Source organism: Phodopus roborovskii, unplaced genomic scaffold (assembly GCF_943737965.1).
Source record: "Phodopus roborovskii unplaced genomic scaffold, PHOROB, whole genome shotgun sequence".
In the NCBI taxonomy this organism is placed as follows: Eukaryota; Metazoa; Chordata; class Mammalia; order Rodentia; family Cricetidae; genus Phodopus; species Phodopus roborovskii.
The window spans coordinates 6,048,213-6,064,615 of record NW_026125444.1 but is presented as its reverse complement, the minus strand read 5'-3'; the positions used below and the strand labels follow the sequence as shown (position 1 = coordinate 6,064,615).

Genomic DNA, 16,403 nt, shown 5'->3' with positions numbered 1-16,403 from the left:
CCATAGCTCTAAAGCAAAATGGTGTCTCCATTCTGTATGGTCAGATAGATTTCACAGGCGTGGTTACCAGTTTGTTTGGTAGAATACCCATATGTCCTCTGTGATGCGCCCTTCCTGCCACACACTGACGGTGTATTTACCTGCCTCCTCCAGTCTGCGCAAAGTCCAAGGTACCCGAGGAATACACACATCAATTCACCGGATCAGGGGTGGGGTGGGTACTAATAGTAATGCAGAAAGGAAAAGATGTCTGTAGAGTGAAGGTGATTACAATTCATAATGGAGAAAAATGGAAAGGACACGACATCTGTGATAGTTTGAATAAGAATGGCCCCATAGGCTCATAAATTTGGATTGCTTTCATCAGGGACTGACACTATTTGAAAGGATTAGAAGGGTTTGGAGGTATGTCCTTGTTGGAGGAAGTGTGTCATTGGGTCTAGGTTTTGAAGTTTCAAAAGCCCATGGCAAGCCCAGTCTCCCCTCCTTCCCTCCCTCCCTCCTTCCCTCCCGTCTGTCTGCCTCCCGATCAGGATGTAGCTTTCACCCGCCACTCCAGTGTTATGTGTGCCACAATGCTCTCTGCCACAATGATAATGGTCAAACCTCTGAAATGGTAAGCAAGCTCCCAATTAAATGCTTTTTCTTATAAGAGTTGCCTTGGTCATGGTGTCTCTTCATAGCAATTGAAAGTGACTAAGAAAACACATGGGTCAATCCTGTTAGGGTGCAGGAGAGGAGGGGATGCTCTACAGCACAGGATTTGTAGTTGACAGTTAATGGGGTATTTCAGAGAAATGATGTTTGAAATAACAGACATGCCTGATACCCTGATTTGATCACGACACATTATATACATGTATTGAAATACTACATTATATGCCAGATGCATTCAATTGATACATGCCAATTAAACCAAAAAGAAACTTCATATTTAAGAATTTCAAGGTTGCCAGGTGGTGGTGGCATACGCCTTTAGTCCTAGCACTTGGGAGGCAGAGACAAGAGGATTTCTGTGAGTTTAACATCAGCTTGGTCTACAGAGTTAGTTCCAGGACAGACTCCAAAGCTACAGAGAAACCCTGTCTTTTCTGTGGTTGACTTACTTTGACTTTGTTAAGCCATGTAAGAAACTTGATATTTATGAAACCAAAGTACATTTTTTATTATGGGGATTCTGAGTTTTACCTAAAATTCTTAAACTACTTTGACTTGAAACAAACTACAGATTTAAATTTAAATATTATCTCTAACTTAACTTGGTGTATGGTATAAAGTACAATTAACTTCTTCTCTCTACCTGACTACCCTATGCCTCAGCATCATTTATAAAGTAATTTGGTTTTGCTCTGTTGATTGGAGAGGGTGCCTTGAGAATCAGGACTGGGAACTAAGTTTTACTACATGCAAAAGGCTTTCACAGAACACTATTTTGCTAAACTTCCTAACAAGAATATTCATTGCATCTCAGTCACAATGTAGTACCCTTTGGCTATTAATACATTTAAAGTACTTTGTTTAACTTACTGGAAGATTTCACCAGTTCTCACCCTCCCCTCCCCCACATTTTGTGCTGTTACTCTTAAGTTTATACCACTCTATTTTTAAATCAGAAAGTTATAAAGATATTTTCTAAGGAGATATTAAAAAAAAAAAAAAAAAGGATCTCACTATGTAAGGATCTCACTATGTATCCCTGTCTGGCCTGGAATTTGGTATGTATGGCTGCCATTTCACAGAAATCCACCTGGCTAAGTTCCCCAGTGCTAGGATTAAAGGCAAACATACCATGTCTGTTTTGTTAATTTTCCCTTTTGTGGTCTAGGCTAGCCTCATGCTTGCTTTGTAGCCAAGGCTGACTTAATTGAGCTTTCTGCCTCCACTTCCTGAGTGCTCTGATTAGACCAATGACACCATCGTCATCAGCTCAGTAGCAGCAAACTGTCCATCCGTTTCATCCTAAAGCATCTTTCCGTCTTGCCTGGAACAGTTTTTATACATATTTCCAGCCATGTAGTTTCAAACGTGTCAGCATGTTCTGCAAATTTAAATGAAAAAATAGGTGTAGGGCATACAACACTAGAATGCTGTAATCAGCCATTGGCCAATGCTGTATTTTGGGACAGTGTCTTATGTCACTAGCCCATGCTAGCCTGGAATCCTTTTGCAGGTAAGCAGCACCTTGAACTCCTCTTCCTCGTCTCTATTGCCCACATGCTGGGATTATGGGCATGTGCTACTGTACTCAGCTTTCTGTAGAGAACTTATGTTCTGGGTTTGGGTTTCTTGTTCTTGTTTTTCGAGACAGGGTTTCTGTGTAGTGCCAGCTGTCCTGGAACTAGCTCTATAGACCAGGCTGGCCTCAAACTCACAGAGATCCGTCTGCCTCTGTCTTCCAAGTGCTGGAATTAAAGGCATGTGACACTACCTGGCTCATGAGAATTTATGCCTTTTAAGTACATTTCAGTTTTCCTTTGTAAGGTGAGGGGAAAGTGAGTATATATGAGCAGGGATTCTTTGTCTTTTTCCTTGCAATACTGGATCATAAGAACCACTTGTATTTTGTGGCCTTTTTGCAAAGAACTGGTTTTGCATTAGAGCTAAATTAACACCTAAGAGGGCTGCCACTGATTGGCATTTCAGTGTTATGGAACCAGGAGTCAGGTCCTCATATTCAGAGATGTGCATCCAGTGTGTGTGTGTTCACATTCAGCTGGGGGACATCAGGTTAGCAACACATGCAGCCCAAGAGGAAGGTCATGGCTTGTGCTGCCTGGTCAGCAAGACTTATGGGTGATGCAGCTTAATAAGGATCTGGATAAACAATTAGGCCGAATAGATGTTTATTCAGGGAGAAATAACTCACAACATAGATAGGTGAACACCAACAGGTTCCTGCTTCCAAGAATGTCTCTGGAAGTCTCCTGACTCTGTGCAGCTTGCAAGAGAGCATTCCCCTGGGGCCTCCTCAGCCCTAGTTCCCCAGGTCACTTCAGTCATGGCTCCACCCCCAATGGGCGTGGTCAGTGCCACAGAAGGAGACAAAGTGAATATCCCACTACAATTCCCCTTTTAGTCTAAAGATAAGATTTAGGCTTAATACAAAACTATATACAAAACAGCGAATAACAAGTGTGCTCTAAGAAAAGGAAAATCAAGAAAAAAATGACCTACATATCTAGTCTTAGGGTGAAGGCATAACGGAGTTTACAATAGAGTTGTCCTAAGCTGGAAAACGTTAAGTCTAGTACCTAATATATCTAACTAGGAAGAGAGAATAATAGTTGTGATAGTTTAATCTCCAACCTCATCAAGACCTGAGAAGGAAAATAACGATACTTGGGTAGACAGGAAGTGCGGATGGGCAACTTCCAAAAGGTGCAGTGAGGACAGAAACAGCAAGCTACCTGGACAGTCACCCTAGGTCTCTCAGCAACGTTGTACACCCAGTTTTGGCTAAGGCCAAGAGAACTTGACAGACCACAATAGCAGGGAGGTAGAAAGGCTGTCTTACCCTGACTTGGCAAGGTTAAGCAGTCTTTTATATTTGTCTCCTTCAAGTACATAGGACCACATGTCCAAATTAGTGGTCAAGGTGGGGTCAGTTCTTTGCCCAAGAGGTCATTAGCCAAAGAGAGGATGAACTCCAGCAGGAGCAACAAAAGTGTCCAACATATTTTCGGGAAAGTGCATGGTGCTTATCAGGAGCAATAGTGTCTCATGTCAACAGAGTACTAATATTAAAACATTTAAATGCCATGTTCTGCATGTCTATGAAGTGATTGAAGATTAAGCATCTTTGTCTGACTAATCTCATAATTAAAGGAACCATGGGTGAAGATAATCTGTAATACTCAGGAACTTAGCTAAAAAAACTGATTAAAACTTTCTTGAGTAAAGCAGGGATTAATACCTAAACAATATAAGTATCTGTAAGACTGGATGTCTGAGGGTCACACTGCCACTGGGGCCGTACAGATGTGTACTGTGCTGCCACCTGGGGACATAAAGATGTCTGGGCCCAAGCTGTGGCTGGGGACCATTTCTGTTTCCGTGGCCCTGCCACAACCAGTGTGTGTCTCCTGTTGCCGCTGTGGGACGACAGCTGTGGCCATGGTGACAGCCAGTCCCAAGCTACTGCTGAAGACCATGTTTGTGTCCAAGGGCCTTCAGCAGCTGAGGTTTGTGTGGATGACTGTTACGGGTGGTACCACACGGGACCCATGGGAATGCTGAGGTACAGGGGCCATGTTGAGCTGGCCCTGCACCTCCCCAGCTCCCCCAATGGGAGAGCTCACCCCACCCATCACCGCAGGCCTGGGAGAGCTGGCTTTGCTCATCTGAGGTGGTCCCAAATGCCTGGACTGAACAGCTCAGCTGCTATCCAGGAACAGGCCCAGCTTGTAGCTAGCACACTCTACCCCATCTTTGGCCTGCTGGAGTGTGAAGGGACTGATCCTGTGGAACCATAGCATCAGTGGGGGTACAGGATTAATGGTGTCTCAAAGCCAGAGGCCTTGAACCTGACCAACAGCTCATTACACAATGTACACTTACCAGTAAAGCAGTTTGGACAAAAGGGTATACTGCATGACACATAGAAGCTCACCATGAGGTGGGAAAGTCAGAGGAACAAAGTGGGTTTTCTTTTTCCTTGTTTATATTTTTTAAATTTTTTAGCTTTCTTGACGGGGGCGGGGGGGGGGCGGAGACACACTACAAGAGAGGGACTGGGAGATGAGTGAGATTGGGATGCATATGTGAAATTACCAAAGGAGAATTAAAAAACAAAACAAAAAAGAACTGGGTGTTTCACTAAGTTTCCCCAGAACTCATCACGGTAAGACACATCAACAGGCAGGCGTATCTCCAAGTCTGAGGCCAGTCTGGTCTACAGAGTTCCACGACAGCCAGAGCTAGACAGAGAAACCCTGTCTCAAAAATACCACCACTAATCCCCTCCCCCCAAAACCCTTCTATTTCAAGCTCCGAAATCTATAGACTTCATGGTTTTAGAATATGCTACTGTCTTTAAATAGTCCTTAGAGATGTGAGAGAACACACAGGAATACACATCTTTACTGGGATACTTACACATGAACATATGATAAAGCAGCTGCTGTGAGTTCTTGGCTAAATGTACTAACATCCCATGGCTGGCAATGGCACAAATATCAGGACGTAAGACCTTCCAAAAGCTTCAAAACTTTCATTACTTCAAAATTTGCACTGTGGTTATCAAAAACTATTCAATTACTTAGGTCCTATATTGTTATCTTTAGCATTCTTGATTAACTTTTACTAGAATTTTACCTTTTAAAAACAAAAAGTTCTTTTTAAGAACTCTTTAAAGACTTTGTTTCTATGTTTGTGTCCAAAATCCAAAATAAAGTCTCATGAATGTATACTACCACAGACAGATCCCAGGACTGAAGATGTGGCAGAAGTAACCACTGCAAGTCAGAAAAAAATCTGTACAATCTGTGAAAATAGTGCTTGTGCCAAACACCTAACACAAGTCCTGGTTTCAATATCACAGCTGTCCTTCTACCCCCAAGTTCATGGCTGCCCATGTCTCCCCCCGTGCTCCCGCTACTCACCACTAACTCTTCTGTACCTCAAGTGTTGGCACCCTATATCAACTATGAGACACACACACACACACCACACACACAACCTTCCTAATGCTGTGATCCTTTAATAAGGGTAACCCCAAACAATAGTTATTTTCATTGCTACTTCATGACTATAATTCTGCTGTTATGAATCATAATGCAAATATTTCTGGAGACAGAGGTTTGCCAGAGGGTTTCGATCTACAGGCTGAGAACCACAGTTCTGGTTCTTACTCTAAACAGCTGTGATTCACTGAGGCACCATTTTCCTTGTTTTCTCTTGGGTCATTTCTTTGCTCACCTAGCTTGAATTCCAGACCATCACGGTGACATTCCTCCTTTCCACTGTAGTCATGCAATCTTCGCAAAGCAAGCACCTTGCTTAAATTCAGCTCACGTACTCTGCCTACACCAAATGCTGCTTCACATCAACCTGGATCCCTCTCATCCCAAGGGGCAATTCATCTGTCAACTACTTTCCAGGCTCATCCTCCCATTATGCCAATGTACAGCATTTCTTTATTTTCTGCTTTCTTTTCTTTAACTGCTACCCATTTCATATAAAATCTAAAACCACACCCTCTGGTCGGCCTCCTGCTTCTCAGCGCCCACCTGCATGCTCATTTCAAAACAGTCCTGATTGTTCAAGCTCAAACATCTTTATCTCATGCTTCACAACCAGATTCTGGGCCAATCTCATGAACTTCATTTCCTACTACAGCGCCTTTAAAGCTCATCTCCATCTGGACCACTGTAGTAGCTACCTAAGTTCACTGATTCTCCTGCATGTCAATGTCCTCAGATTGTTGCAAACCAGCCACTACAGTTCCTATTAAAACTACCTCTGAATTTCAGGCAGTCCACGTTTCTATACTTCTTTTCCCATCAACAAAACAGTCTAACACTGTATAATCACTGTTTTGGCATGTCAGACTTTTTGGAGAAATGTTTCACATGCAAATTTAAAAAGCTGCATATATTTTAAAAAATATATTCTAGACTCTTAAAACAGGAAAAATACAAAATAACTGGCTGCCATGGGCATAAACCTATGTTAGCATTTATACAACTTGGCAAACTTAAGAACCACAGAGAATTAATGTTACCAGTTCATTTTCCTTAGAAATCCTGATGCCCCAACTTAAAAACTAAAGAGAAAAATTAGCCAAAACTGTCACAATGTCATATACAAAGCCCAACAGTGATTTTTAAAAAGAAAGTAAACAACATGCTCTCATTGAATTTTTAAAAATCTATACAATTCAAGCTAATGAAATATTTTATTATACATAGTAAAAGTGGTATTAAAAAAAAAAAAAAAAAAAAAAAAAAACTCCAGGCCCAGATGTCTGCAGGAGTAGAGGAATGGATTCCACTCGAGTATAAGCAGCAAAAACTACTGAATGAAACCACAAACCCACCAACTCCTTACAGTAAATACTAACACTCACCGAGCCTTGAATTCCTGTGGCGTCAGTAAATATATTTTAAAAGTATTACAAACATGCTTATGATGCATAGGGAGATGGAGAACAAAAGATGCAGTTGTATACCATGTGGACTCCCAAATTTTCTAATTTACAACATGTTAAGAAGGACAATATACAAAGAAAGTATTTTAAAATAGTGTATGATTCACTGGTAAGTGACTTTTTTTTTTTTTTACTCAAATAAATACCAAATTTTGCCATTTTAATGTCACAATGAAATTCAGTTTTCAATCCAAAAGGAGGGAGAATCAACTGAGACATGGTCATGAGTTCAGGATTATAGATATATTACAATCTGCCTTATAATACACTTGTGGCTTTGTGATAAAAATAACTCAGGGACATATGGAATTCAAGCTAATTTGCATAACTGTCACAAGAAAAAAGCATTAAATGCATTTCTGAAATAAGTATTCTCATTTAATTTCAGAATCTCAGAACAGCAACAGACCTTGGCCTTGTTTTAAAAAGTTCAGTTAGACACTAAGCTAGCTAGCTAAATAACCTTACCTTGAAGGTTTCAACATAACTGATACAGAAAATGCTTTCCCTCTAATCTCAATCTTACATAAGTGGAAGAGGTGAAAGGAAAAGGTAGACAATTTCTTTAGCAGCATATATGGCTAAGTCCATCAACCACCTTAACTAGAGTGTCTGTTACTGACCCCACTAAAAGAAACTGGGCTAACATCAAAAGTTGCCCCTTTCATAAGCAAGACAATTTCAGGGTCCCGGGAAATAAAATACTTTTGAAAATATTTCAAAACCCTTTAAACATAACCCAGAGGAATAACCTCTCCACTATGAGGAAGGAGGAACAGAGTAAAAGACTCACACTAAACTCATTTCCAACTCTCTGAACAAAAGCAATAAAAACAATGGCGGATTAGCTAAGCTCTGTGCTCTAACCAAACTAGTCAATTACAGTGATTTAAGTGGCAACAGCCCATCTGACGGGCAGCCTGACAGTTCAGAATACTTTCGCAATAATTGTTTGTTTGTTTTTTTAACGCAAAGACACTAAAACAATCTGGTCATGCAATTTTCATTTATGCATTCTGCATCTCTTTGCCAATCTTGTAGCTGAGGATCTTGTTCCAGTCGATCTTAGTACGTGTAACTGGCAATTGTCGACGTAAGGCTTTGAAGGTAGTGTCCGACATTGTCTGATAATTCTCACTGATGGCAGTCTACAAAATAAAACAGCTGTTAGACTTTTAAAGCAAACCAAAGACACGTCTACTTACATCCTACAAGGTGTTTTTCAGAATAATCTTAAGCAGCCTTTTCACTGCTTAACAGTGAATTAAAAACCCCAACATGGACTTAAAAGCTGTTTAAAGTAGCTACCGAATTTCAGAACCAGCCCTCAGTGAACAAAGATACCTTAGATAATCATACCTGGTATTCATTTTCTGCAGCTTCTACAATCTTTATGAATTCTTTTGCTGTTTGCACCTCATTCTGAAACAAAAGTAAAAGTAATGAAAACAGAACCACTGTAGTTTTTAATTAACCTTTTTCCCTCTGAAGCTGGGACTGAACACAGGAATTTGTGGATGCAAGCATATCACCACTAATCCACTATTTTTAAAGTCATGTTTAAGTTAATAAATAGTGCAGATGAAGATTAGAACAAGCAAGAAGACAACAGTGTGGCTGGAGAGATGACTCAGAGCTTAACCCTCTTATTGTAGCCAGGCATAGGTGTGTGTGTGTGTGTGTGTGTGTGTGTGTGTGTGTGTGTGTGCGTGCGTGCGTTGTGTGTGTGTGTGTGTGTGTGTGTATGCATGCCTTTAACCCCAGGACTTGGGAGGCAGAGGTGGAGGTAAACGGATCTCTTTAAATTCAAGGGCAGGCAGTATGGTCTACATAGTGAGTTCTAGGACTTCCAGAGCTACATAGTGAGACCCTGTCTCGAAAATGAAAATAAAAATAAAAAAGAACTTGTTACACATCAGAAGGACCAGAATTCTGATCACAGGAACTAAGTCATAAGTTGGCTGTCCTACAAACATCCTTAATTTCAGCTCACCCTCTTCTGGTGTCCACACCCACCTATATCTTCATGCAGATACAGGCAGGTAGGCAGACACACACATGCATGCACATACACACTTAAAAAAAAAAAAAAGAAGAAAATTATAAAGTTGATTAAATTCTATGTTCAAGGAGAACCAGACAAAAATATTTTTTAAAATTCACAAAACAAGCCTAGTCTCAGTATTTAATTTATTAAGTGATGTTTTAATAATATACAGAAGAAAACCCCATTATAACATGTTAGATAAGGATGTTCACCTAATTAATTACCATGACTTTTAAAATCCTAAAAATCAAGAACGGCCTATTTTAAATCTGAAGTGCATTTACTCTAAATATTTTCAAGACAAATTTTAACATGCCAATATATGGCTGTGCTTGTTTCTCTAACAGTGATGTAAAGTACTCTTGAAGGACAGTGAGTAGACATGCTCTATCATAACCAACAGCTTATAAAACCAGCAATTCAATCTGGAGGGTTCTATTACTGATTTAAAAAAAAAGGGTGAGCTGGGTGTTAAGATTCTTTAACACCAGAGGCACAAACTACCACCAAGTCATGAGCAGATTAACTCTCTGAATATTTTAAGATTATTAATTAGTTCTCTGTTAAAAACAAACAAAAACGAAGCATATACCACTATTCCCTCTAGTAAGTATCAATCCAAATGGGCCTGCCAGTTACCCAACAGGAAAATAACCTTCAAGAAAAGCTTTAGAAATTCCAAAAATCCAAGTCAGCACAACTGTCTATCATCACTGTCCCACCTTACCTCTCCAGGGTATGATCCATTTCAGTCTCTCCCTAGAGAACCCTCCACTTTACTCTGTGGAGAATACTACCCTGTGTCTCATCCGAATTCTTGCAAATGAGATAAAAAAAAGACTGAGGAACTAACCAGAGCCCACACAAAAATCTAAATAGTAATCAAGTATCAACAGCAATGAAGTTTTAGTAGATACCTTTTAAAAAAAAAGTATTACTGTCAAATTCTCTAATAATACAGTAATATGTGAATATATTTATTTGCACACATGCACTTGTATAACTGTAGTATCTTCAAGACCTTGGTTTAGGCAGTGGTTTCTATTACTAGGACAAGAAGCATAAATGATAGGAGAAAAATAAATAAATATAGTAAGACTAAAATTTTGTATTGCAAACGACTCTATAAGACAGTTGAAAAGACAAAACACAGAAACATAAAAACATTTACAAATCACCTGATCTCAGACATGCATCTAGAATATATATAAAGTTTATAACTCAATAGCAAAAGCAGAAATAAGCAATTAAGAAATCAGCCATAGGGGCTGTTGTGAGATATTTGCACACTGTGTAAAAATAATACTGCTGTGGTTGGTGTAATAAAAAGCTGAATGGTCAATAGCTAGGCAGGAGGTATAGGCAGAATTTCTGGCAGAGAGAAGTAGGAGGAAATAGTCAAGGAATAAGGCGATGCCACTGAGATATGGAGTTGGATATACAGAATGAATGAAAGGTAAAAAAGCCACAAGACAAAACACAGATAAATGGGTTAATTGAAGTTATAAGAGCTAGTGGAACAGGCCTAAGCTAAGGACAAGCGTTCATAATTAATTAAGTCTCTGTCTTATTTGGGAGATGACTGGCAGGAAAGAGAAAGACTTGTTACAAATGGTGCCCAACATGGGGCATGCATTTCCAAATGAAACCGGAGAAATCTTAAAAGGTTCTAAACACACAAAAAAGTAGCCAAACACAGCTTCCTAGTCCTGCAGTCTCTCACAAAGGCCACAGTACAGAGATGCGTTTCCCAGCAGTTTTTAAGATTTTGCACATGCAGACAAGAAAGGTTACAGATACACAGTAAAGCAGACTCAGAAAAAAAAAAAAAAATCTCTAAACAGATTCTATAAGGATGGGAAATATAACACAGGGAGCTTGGATCTAAGGTGATGCTTTGTTAATTTGAATGTTTTGAATGCTAATGGACAACAGCAGTTGCTGAGAGACACTGGATTATGGAGGGGACTGCTGAATTAAACCAGCCTATTCTTTAGAGATGTCTTGAATTCAAAATGGAAGTCAGACAATGTGTGTTGGGGGGAGGGATTGTGCCTTTGTTTCCACAGCAAAGTTATGGTTCTCTTCAAAATAAAGATCAAATTTGATTGGAGAAGACCTTTTTGAGGATCTTGGTTGCAGACATAAGGAAAAATGCCAAGAAAGACTACAAGACAGGTGCTAGACAAACTGATCCCTCAACATGGGAACCGCTCTGAGACTGGGTAAGACATGATAAACCTCATGACTTATTATTACATGCCATCCTTTCATATGGCACAGATAGAGGTTTGGTTATACAGTTCAAACAGACTTGTAAATTGACAGACGCCTTTTACCTGTTCAATCAAAATTAAAAAAACAAAAAACAATAACTAACTAACTTGTGTTCCCTGCACATTCTATACTTGTGTTAATACAGATATTTATGTTACCTTCAAAAATTTATATTCAAAAAGGGGGAAAAAAAGGACCAAACACCAATAAAGACAAGTTGCCCAAGAGATCCAGCCTCTCAGAATGTCTCTCTTGCAGTTTCCTCAAAATTCTGCATCCAGAACATCTTCCCAGGCTCACAGACTACTCTGGCCAGGATGTCATATAAGCCCTGCACTTTTCCATCACAAAGAGACCTGACAACAAATAATACAGACTTGAACATTATTCCAATTTTCTCAGGATCCCCTAAAGATGTCATCAACCCTAGACAACAGGAAGCAGTCTACAGAACATGACGCCTTCAAAAGAGGTGGGGTGGGTGGGTGGTAGGTTATGGATGATTGTCATTATTTAGGGGAGTAGGTTCCAAGTTGTTATTAGTAATAGTCAGAAAAAAAAAAAAAACTAAATAAAGGAGATTAGATTCAGGGATCTCTTTCTAAAGGGAAAAGTATAGAAATAATGTAATAAAAGGGTGGATTGTTCAATCTATTTTTGAACAACCACTAGTCTCAAATGGCATTTCTCCAGGTCTATGCTTCAGTTCTGTTTAGAGTTTTGAATTCCTGCCCTGGCTTCTCAAGGTGATGGTGTGGTGTTTTGAATGAGAATGGTCCTCAAAGGCTCCTAGCTGAATACTTGGTCACTGGTTAGTGGCTATGTGGGGACAATTAGGAGGTGTCCTTGGTAGAAGTGTACCACTGGAAGTGGGCAATGAGATTTCAAAGGACAGGTGACACTGCAGTGTGCTTTTTGCTTCCTGTATGTCCATCAGAAAGTGAGCTCTCAGCCAGCTTCTGTCCCAGTGCCATCGCTGCCTGGTGACCGAGTCCTACTCCTCTCTAATTGTAAGCCCCATCCCTAAGTTGCCCTCAGTCATGGTGTTTTATCAGTCACAGAAAAGTAACTCAGACAGATGGGCTGTAAAGTATAAAATGAAAGAAACTCCTCTCAGGTTGCTTTCCATCATGGTGTTTTATCACAGGAGCAGATAAACTGAGGACAAAGTGCTGTAATCAAAAAGCCAAGTTTTGGCAAGGAAGTAGAAAATATGGAGCCCTCCTCTACTGCTAGTGCAACTAATATGGAAGTCTCTCTGAGAAACAATATGGCAGTAACTCAAAATACTAAACATACCACATGAATTAAGAATTCCATTTCTATGTACAACAAAAGATTTTAAAAAGGTCAACACAAAAAAATAGTACATAGATATCCAAAACAAGCTAGAAAACAGCAATGACTACACTGACTGGGTAGGTAAATGAAGGTGTATACCCATACACTGGGATATTATTATTCGGCAACAAAAGGGATTTAAACCATAACAGAATACAAGGCCCAGAACTGCTAAAAGTTGAAAAGCCACTAACAAAAAATATTATTGAAAGATTACACTTGTATGTAATGTCTGTAACAGACAAATCTATCATGTCAGAAAGTAGACAGTAGCACCTGTTGCACAACAATCTCAAACTTTACATGAATGCAATATGAGAATTACCCCTCAAAGCTGCCCAGAACACACAAAACTGCAGCTCCTTACCAACTTTAAACTTTAATCTACTTGAAAACTGTTTAATCTGAAGGAGAAATAGCACTCAAAGTCAATTGTAAAGTTGCTGCTCTACAGAAACTTTAGGTTATTTTATGGTCATTTTGGAACTGATACTTACAGACACTGTGAGGGAATCTTGTATATCTTTATGACTCACTAGCTGAACATTACCATCTTCATAATAATGAACCTGTTAAAGAAAATAGAGCAAGCACATTACAAAAATATGGTTTCTAGGGCACTACCACTTAAATCAACAGACATGACTACCAGTTTCAGCTCAAACTCAAGACTTTCCTGGTGGGCTCTAGACCCCAAAACTCCACCAGCCTTAAATCTAAAAGAGACTAAATATTCCTGTTATTATTCACACATACAGCAATTGTCACTGTTAGATGTTTTACTTCATAGCTATTCTATTGGTGGTGCCCAAACCTTAAAAGTCTAAAACTCATGAAATCTGATTTCAAACTTCATGCTCTAAACTTTTATTCTTGGGTCTTTAAATAAAGGAACAGGTACAAAAACATATAAAGGAAACAGAATGTTAAGACTAGAAAGTATGCCAAAGCCAGATGACATAGCTTTAGCACTGGTTCATTTTTATTCCTTTACAGCTTTAAGCATACAGTTAATTTTCACAATGAGTGATACTTTGATGTGTGAACCCAAACAAAGATCAGCCAGTACATTCCTTTAATTTTTATAGTAATACTAATATTCAAACAAGCACCATATTACATCAAATGCACTACCTATATATTGGAATTTACATTAATAACCAGAGTTCGGTTCTAGTACATTTCAAACAAGGAGGTATTTAAAAGTCATATGTAATGTAGTAAGATATATATATATATATATATATATATATATATATATATATATATAATTATGCTTCACCTAACTCCATTCATTTCAGATCACAGAACACACTCAACTCAAATGCTCTGTTAAATAAACTGTATGAAGAGGAGACCAAATGGCAGCATCTAATTTTAGCTCTGTTTTAGAAACTGTCAGCTACTCTTGAAGACTTTTAATGACTAGGGAATTAAGTGACAGGTTATTTAAAAGACTTAAAAAGAGCACTACTTGTTTTTCCCACTGTCCTAAAAGAAGATCTAGAAAGGTTATGGTGTACCATGAAAGTATGAGCTGCTTAATTATGTCTTAGTTCAAAACCTTCTAGAGATCCTTAAATAATCCATTTCATACCTGAATTTTCAAGATGCCAACCACCTGTGTGGTGGAAGGAGTGACTGTAAACTTCCACTCTGACCTCCAACGACCATTCCTTAAAAATAAAAACAGCAGCTGTAAATAAGGGTAGGGAAAATAATTTGAATCAATATAATTTCAGGCTTAAATTTAATGCTACAGCGCGAAAGAGGATAGGAGAAAGACACTGGGCATGGATTTTATAGCCACTGAAATATTCAAGAGATTCAAAGTTTAGTTTTAAGACACATTAAATCTTTACCCAAGAAAAGACATACATAATAATTTAGAATTCTCAAACTAAAGCTTAAACACAATTTAAAACTAACATAATTGTCTTAACATTTGTGTATATATGATTTATCCTCTGCATATGTGTATGTATCCATGTACCTCATGCACGTGGAGGTCAGAGGACAACTTGTAAGAATTGTATGCTCTAGGAAACACATTTAAGGCACCGGGCTTGGAAAGCAAATGTCTTTACCTGCTGAGTCATCACCTGGCCCTAAAACACCCTTAAGAGAGGTTTAAATTACTTTCTATTATGTCTGGATAGGGAGGGCACCCATGCATTCAGGTGCATGTAGGGACAAGAGGTCAACTTTGGATGTTGCACCTAAGGAGGCATCCACCTTGTTTTTTGAGATACTATCTCCCACTGGCTCAGAGCTCACCAAGTATGCTCAGCTGGATTACCAAACAACCCCAGAGGTCTACCAGTTTCCTTCGCCCAGCTCTGAGAGTGTACCATTGATCACCCCTACAGTGGAAATCAAACTCCTCATGAGTTACCAACTGAACTATCTCTCCAGTTCCACAAGAGATTTAAGAAAATAACTGAACTTTTGAAGTTATCACGGCTCATCCCCAAACACAAATGGAACTGTATGACATTTACCAAATGAGAAAAAGTAACCAACAAATAATCAGTTAGGTTTTGCCGTCTGGAAAAGATAGGTAAGGTTGCCTTTTCCAACATTAGGTTTAAGATTTCACACAAAAGGCACCACTTTCAAAAAGGTTTTTGGCACAGGTATACAAATTCACATATTCACAGCAGAAAATAATACACAACTGGTGTACAGCTTTGATTCTATTTTTCTGACACTCTGCACAGAAATATTTTAGCCACTTTTTCTCTGTACACTAATGACATGCATTATGTTTTTCTGAGTTAAAGTTTCTATTAATGGATCTTTAGTATCATTCACTATAAAATTACTTCCAAGATGAGCAATGGTGGCACACAGCTTTAATCTCAGCATTTGGGAGGCAGAGGTAGGCAGATCTCTGAGTTCACCACCAGCCTGATCTACAGGGTGAGTTCCAGGACAGCCAGAGCTACACAGAGACCCTACCTCAAAAAAAAAAAAAAAAAAAAAAAAAAAAAAAAAAACCAACAACAAAACAAAACAAAAAAACCCAAAATAAAACCAAACAAAAAATTACTTCCAGGTTTCCTACCCTATTTTGTCTATATAATGTCAAAATCCTCATATCTACAGCCAACACACATCATCTGAAAACTGTTAAGAAAATAAAAGCTAATGTAGTAACATGTGTTTGACTAGCTTATCCTAGCACATTCACAGAAGCGTGGCTGACACACAATCTAAATCTTATCATTTTGTTTCACATTTCCAAAATAAGTTATTTCTTTTATTAAGGCATTACACCAAAAAAATACTGAAACCTAAATACATGAATTACTCTAAGAATATACATATACTGCCACTGACCATGCAAAGGAAAAAAAACCCCAACTATGTAAAGGTACCACAATTGAGAATGACTCAAAGGGTTCTTCAAAAAGGCTTGGCTTTACTATACTATACTATACTATTCTATACTATACTATACTATACTATACTATTCTATACTATACTATTCTATACTATACTATACTATACTATACTATACCATACCATACCATACCATACCATTCTATTCTATACTATACTATACTATTCTATACTATACTATACTAT

The 16,403-nt window shown here is 38.7% G+C and overlaps 1 protein-coding gene across 1 annotated transcript in view; it reads right to left on the bottom strand.

Annotated features, from left to right (window-relative positions):
- Window positions 1–6,932: 6,932 nt before the first annotated feature.
- The window catches only part of Capza2 (capping actin protein of muscle Z-line subunit alpha 2), a 33,577-nt gene continuing 24,106 nt past the window's right edge, over window positions 6,933–16,403 (bottom strand). The window contains exons 7-10 of the mRNA XM_051175724.1: window positions 14,410–14,488; window positions 13,310–13,381; window positions 8,507–8,569; window positions 6,933–8,295 (exon numbers count right to left, since the gene is read on the bottom strand). Of these exons, the coding sequence (XP_051031681.1) occupies window positions 8,155–8,295; window positions 8,507–8,569; window positions 13,310–13,381; window positions 14,410–14,488 (355 nt within the window). The 3' untranslated portion in view covers window positions 6,933–8,154. The remainder of the gene's footprint in view (window positions 8,296–8,506; window positions 8,570–13,309; window positions 13,382–14,409; window positions 14,489–16,403) is intronic.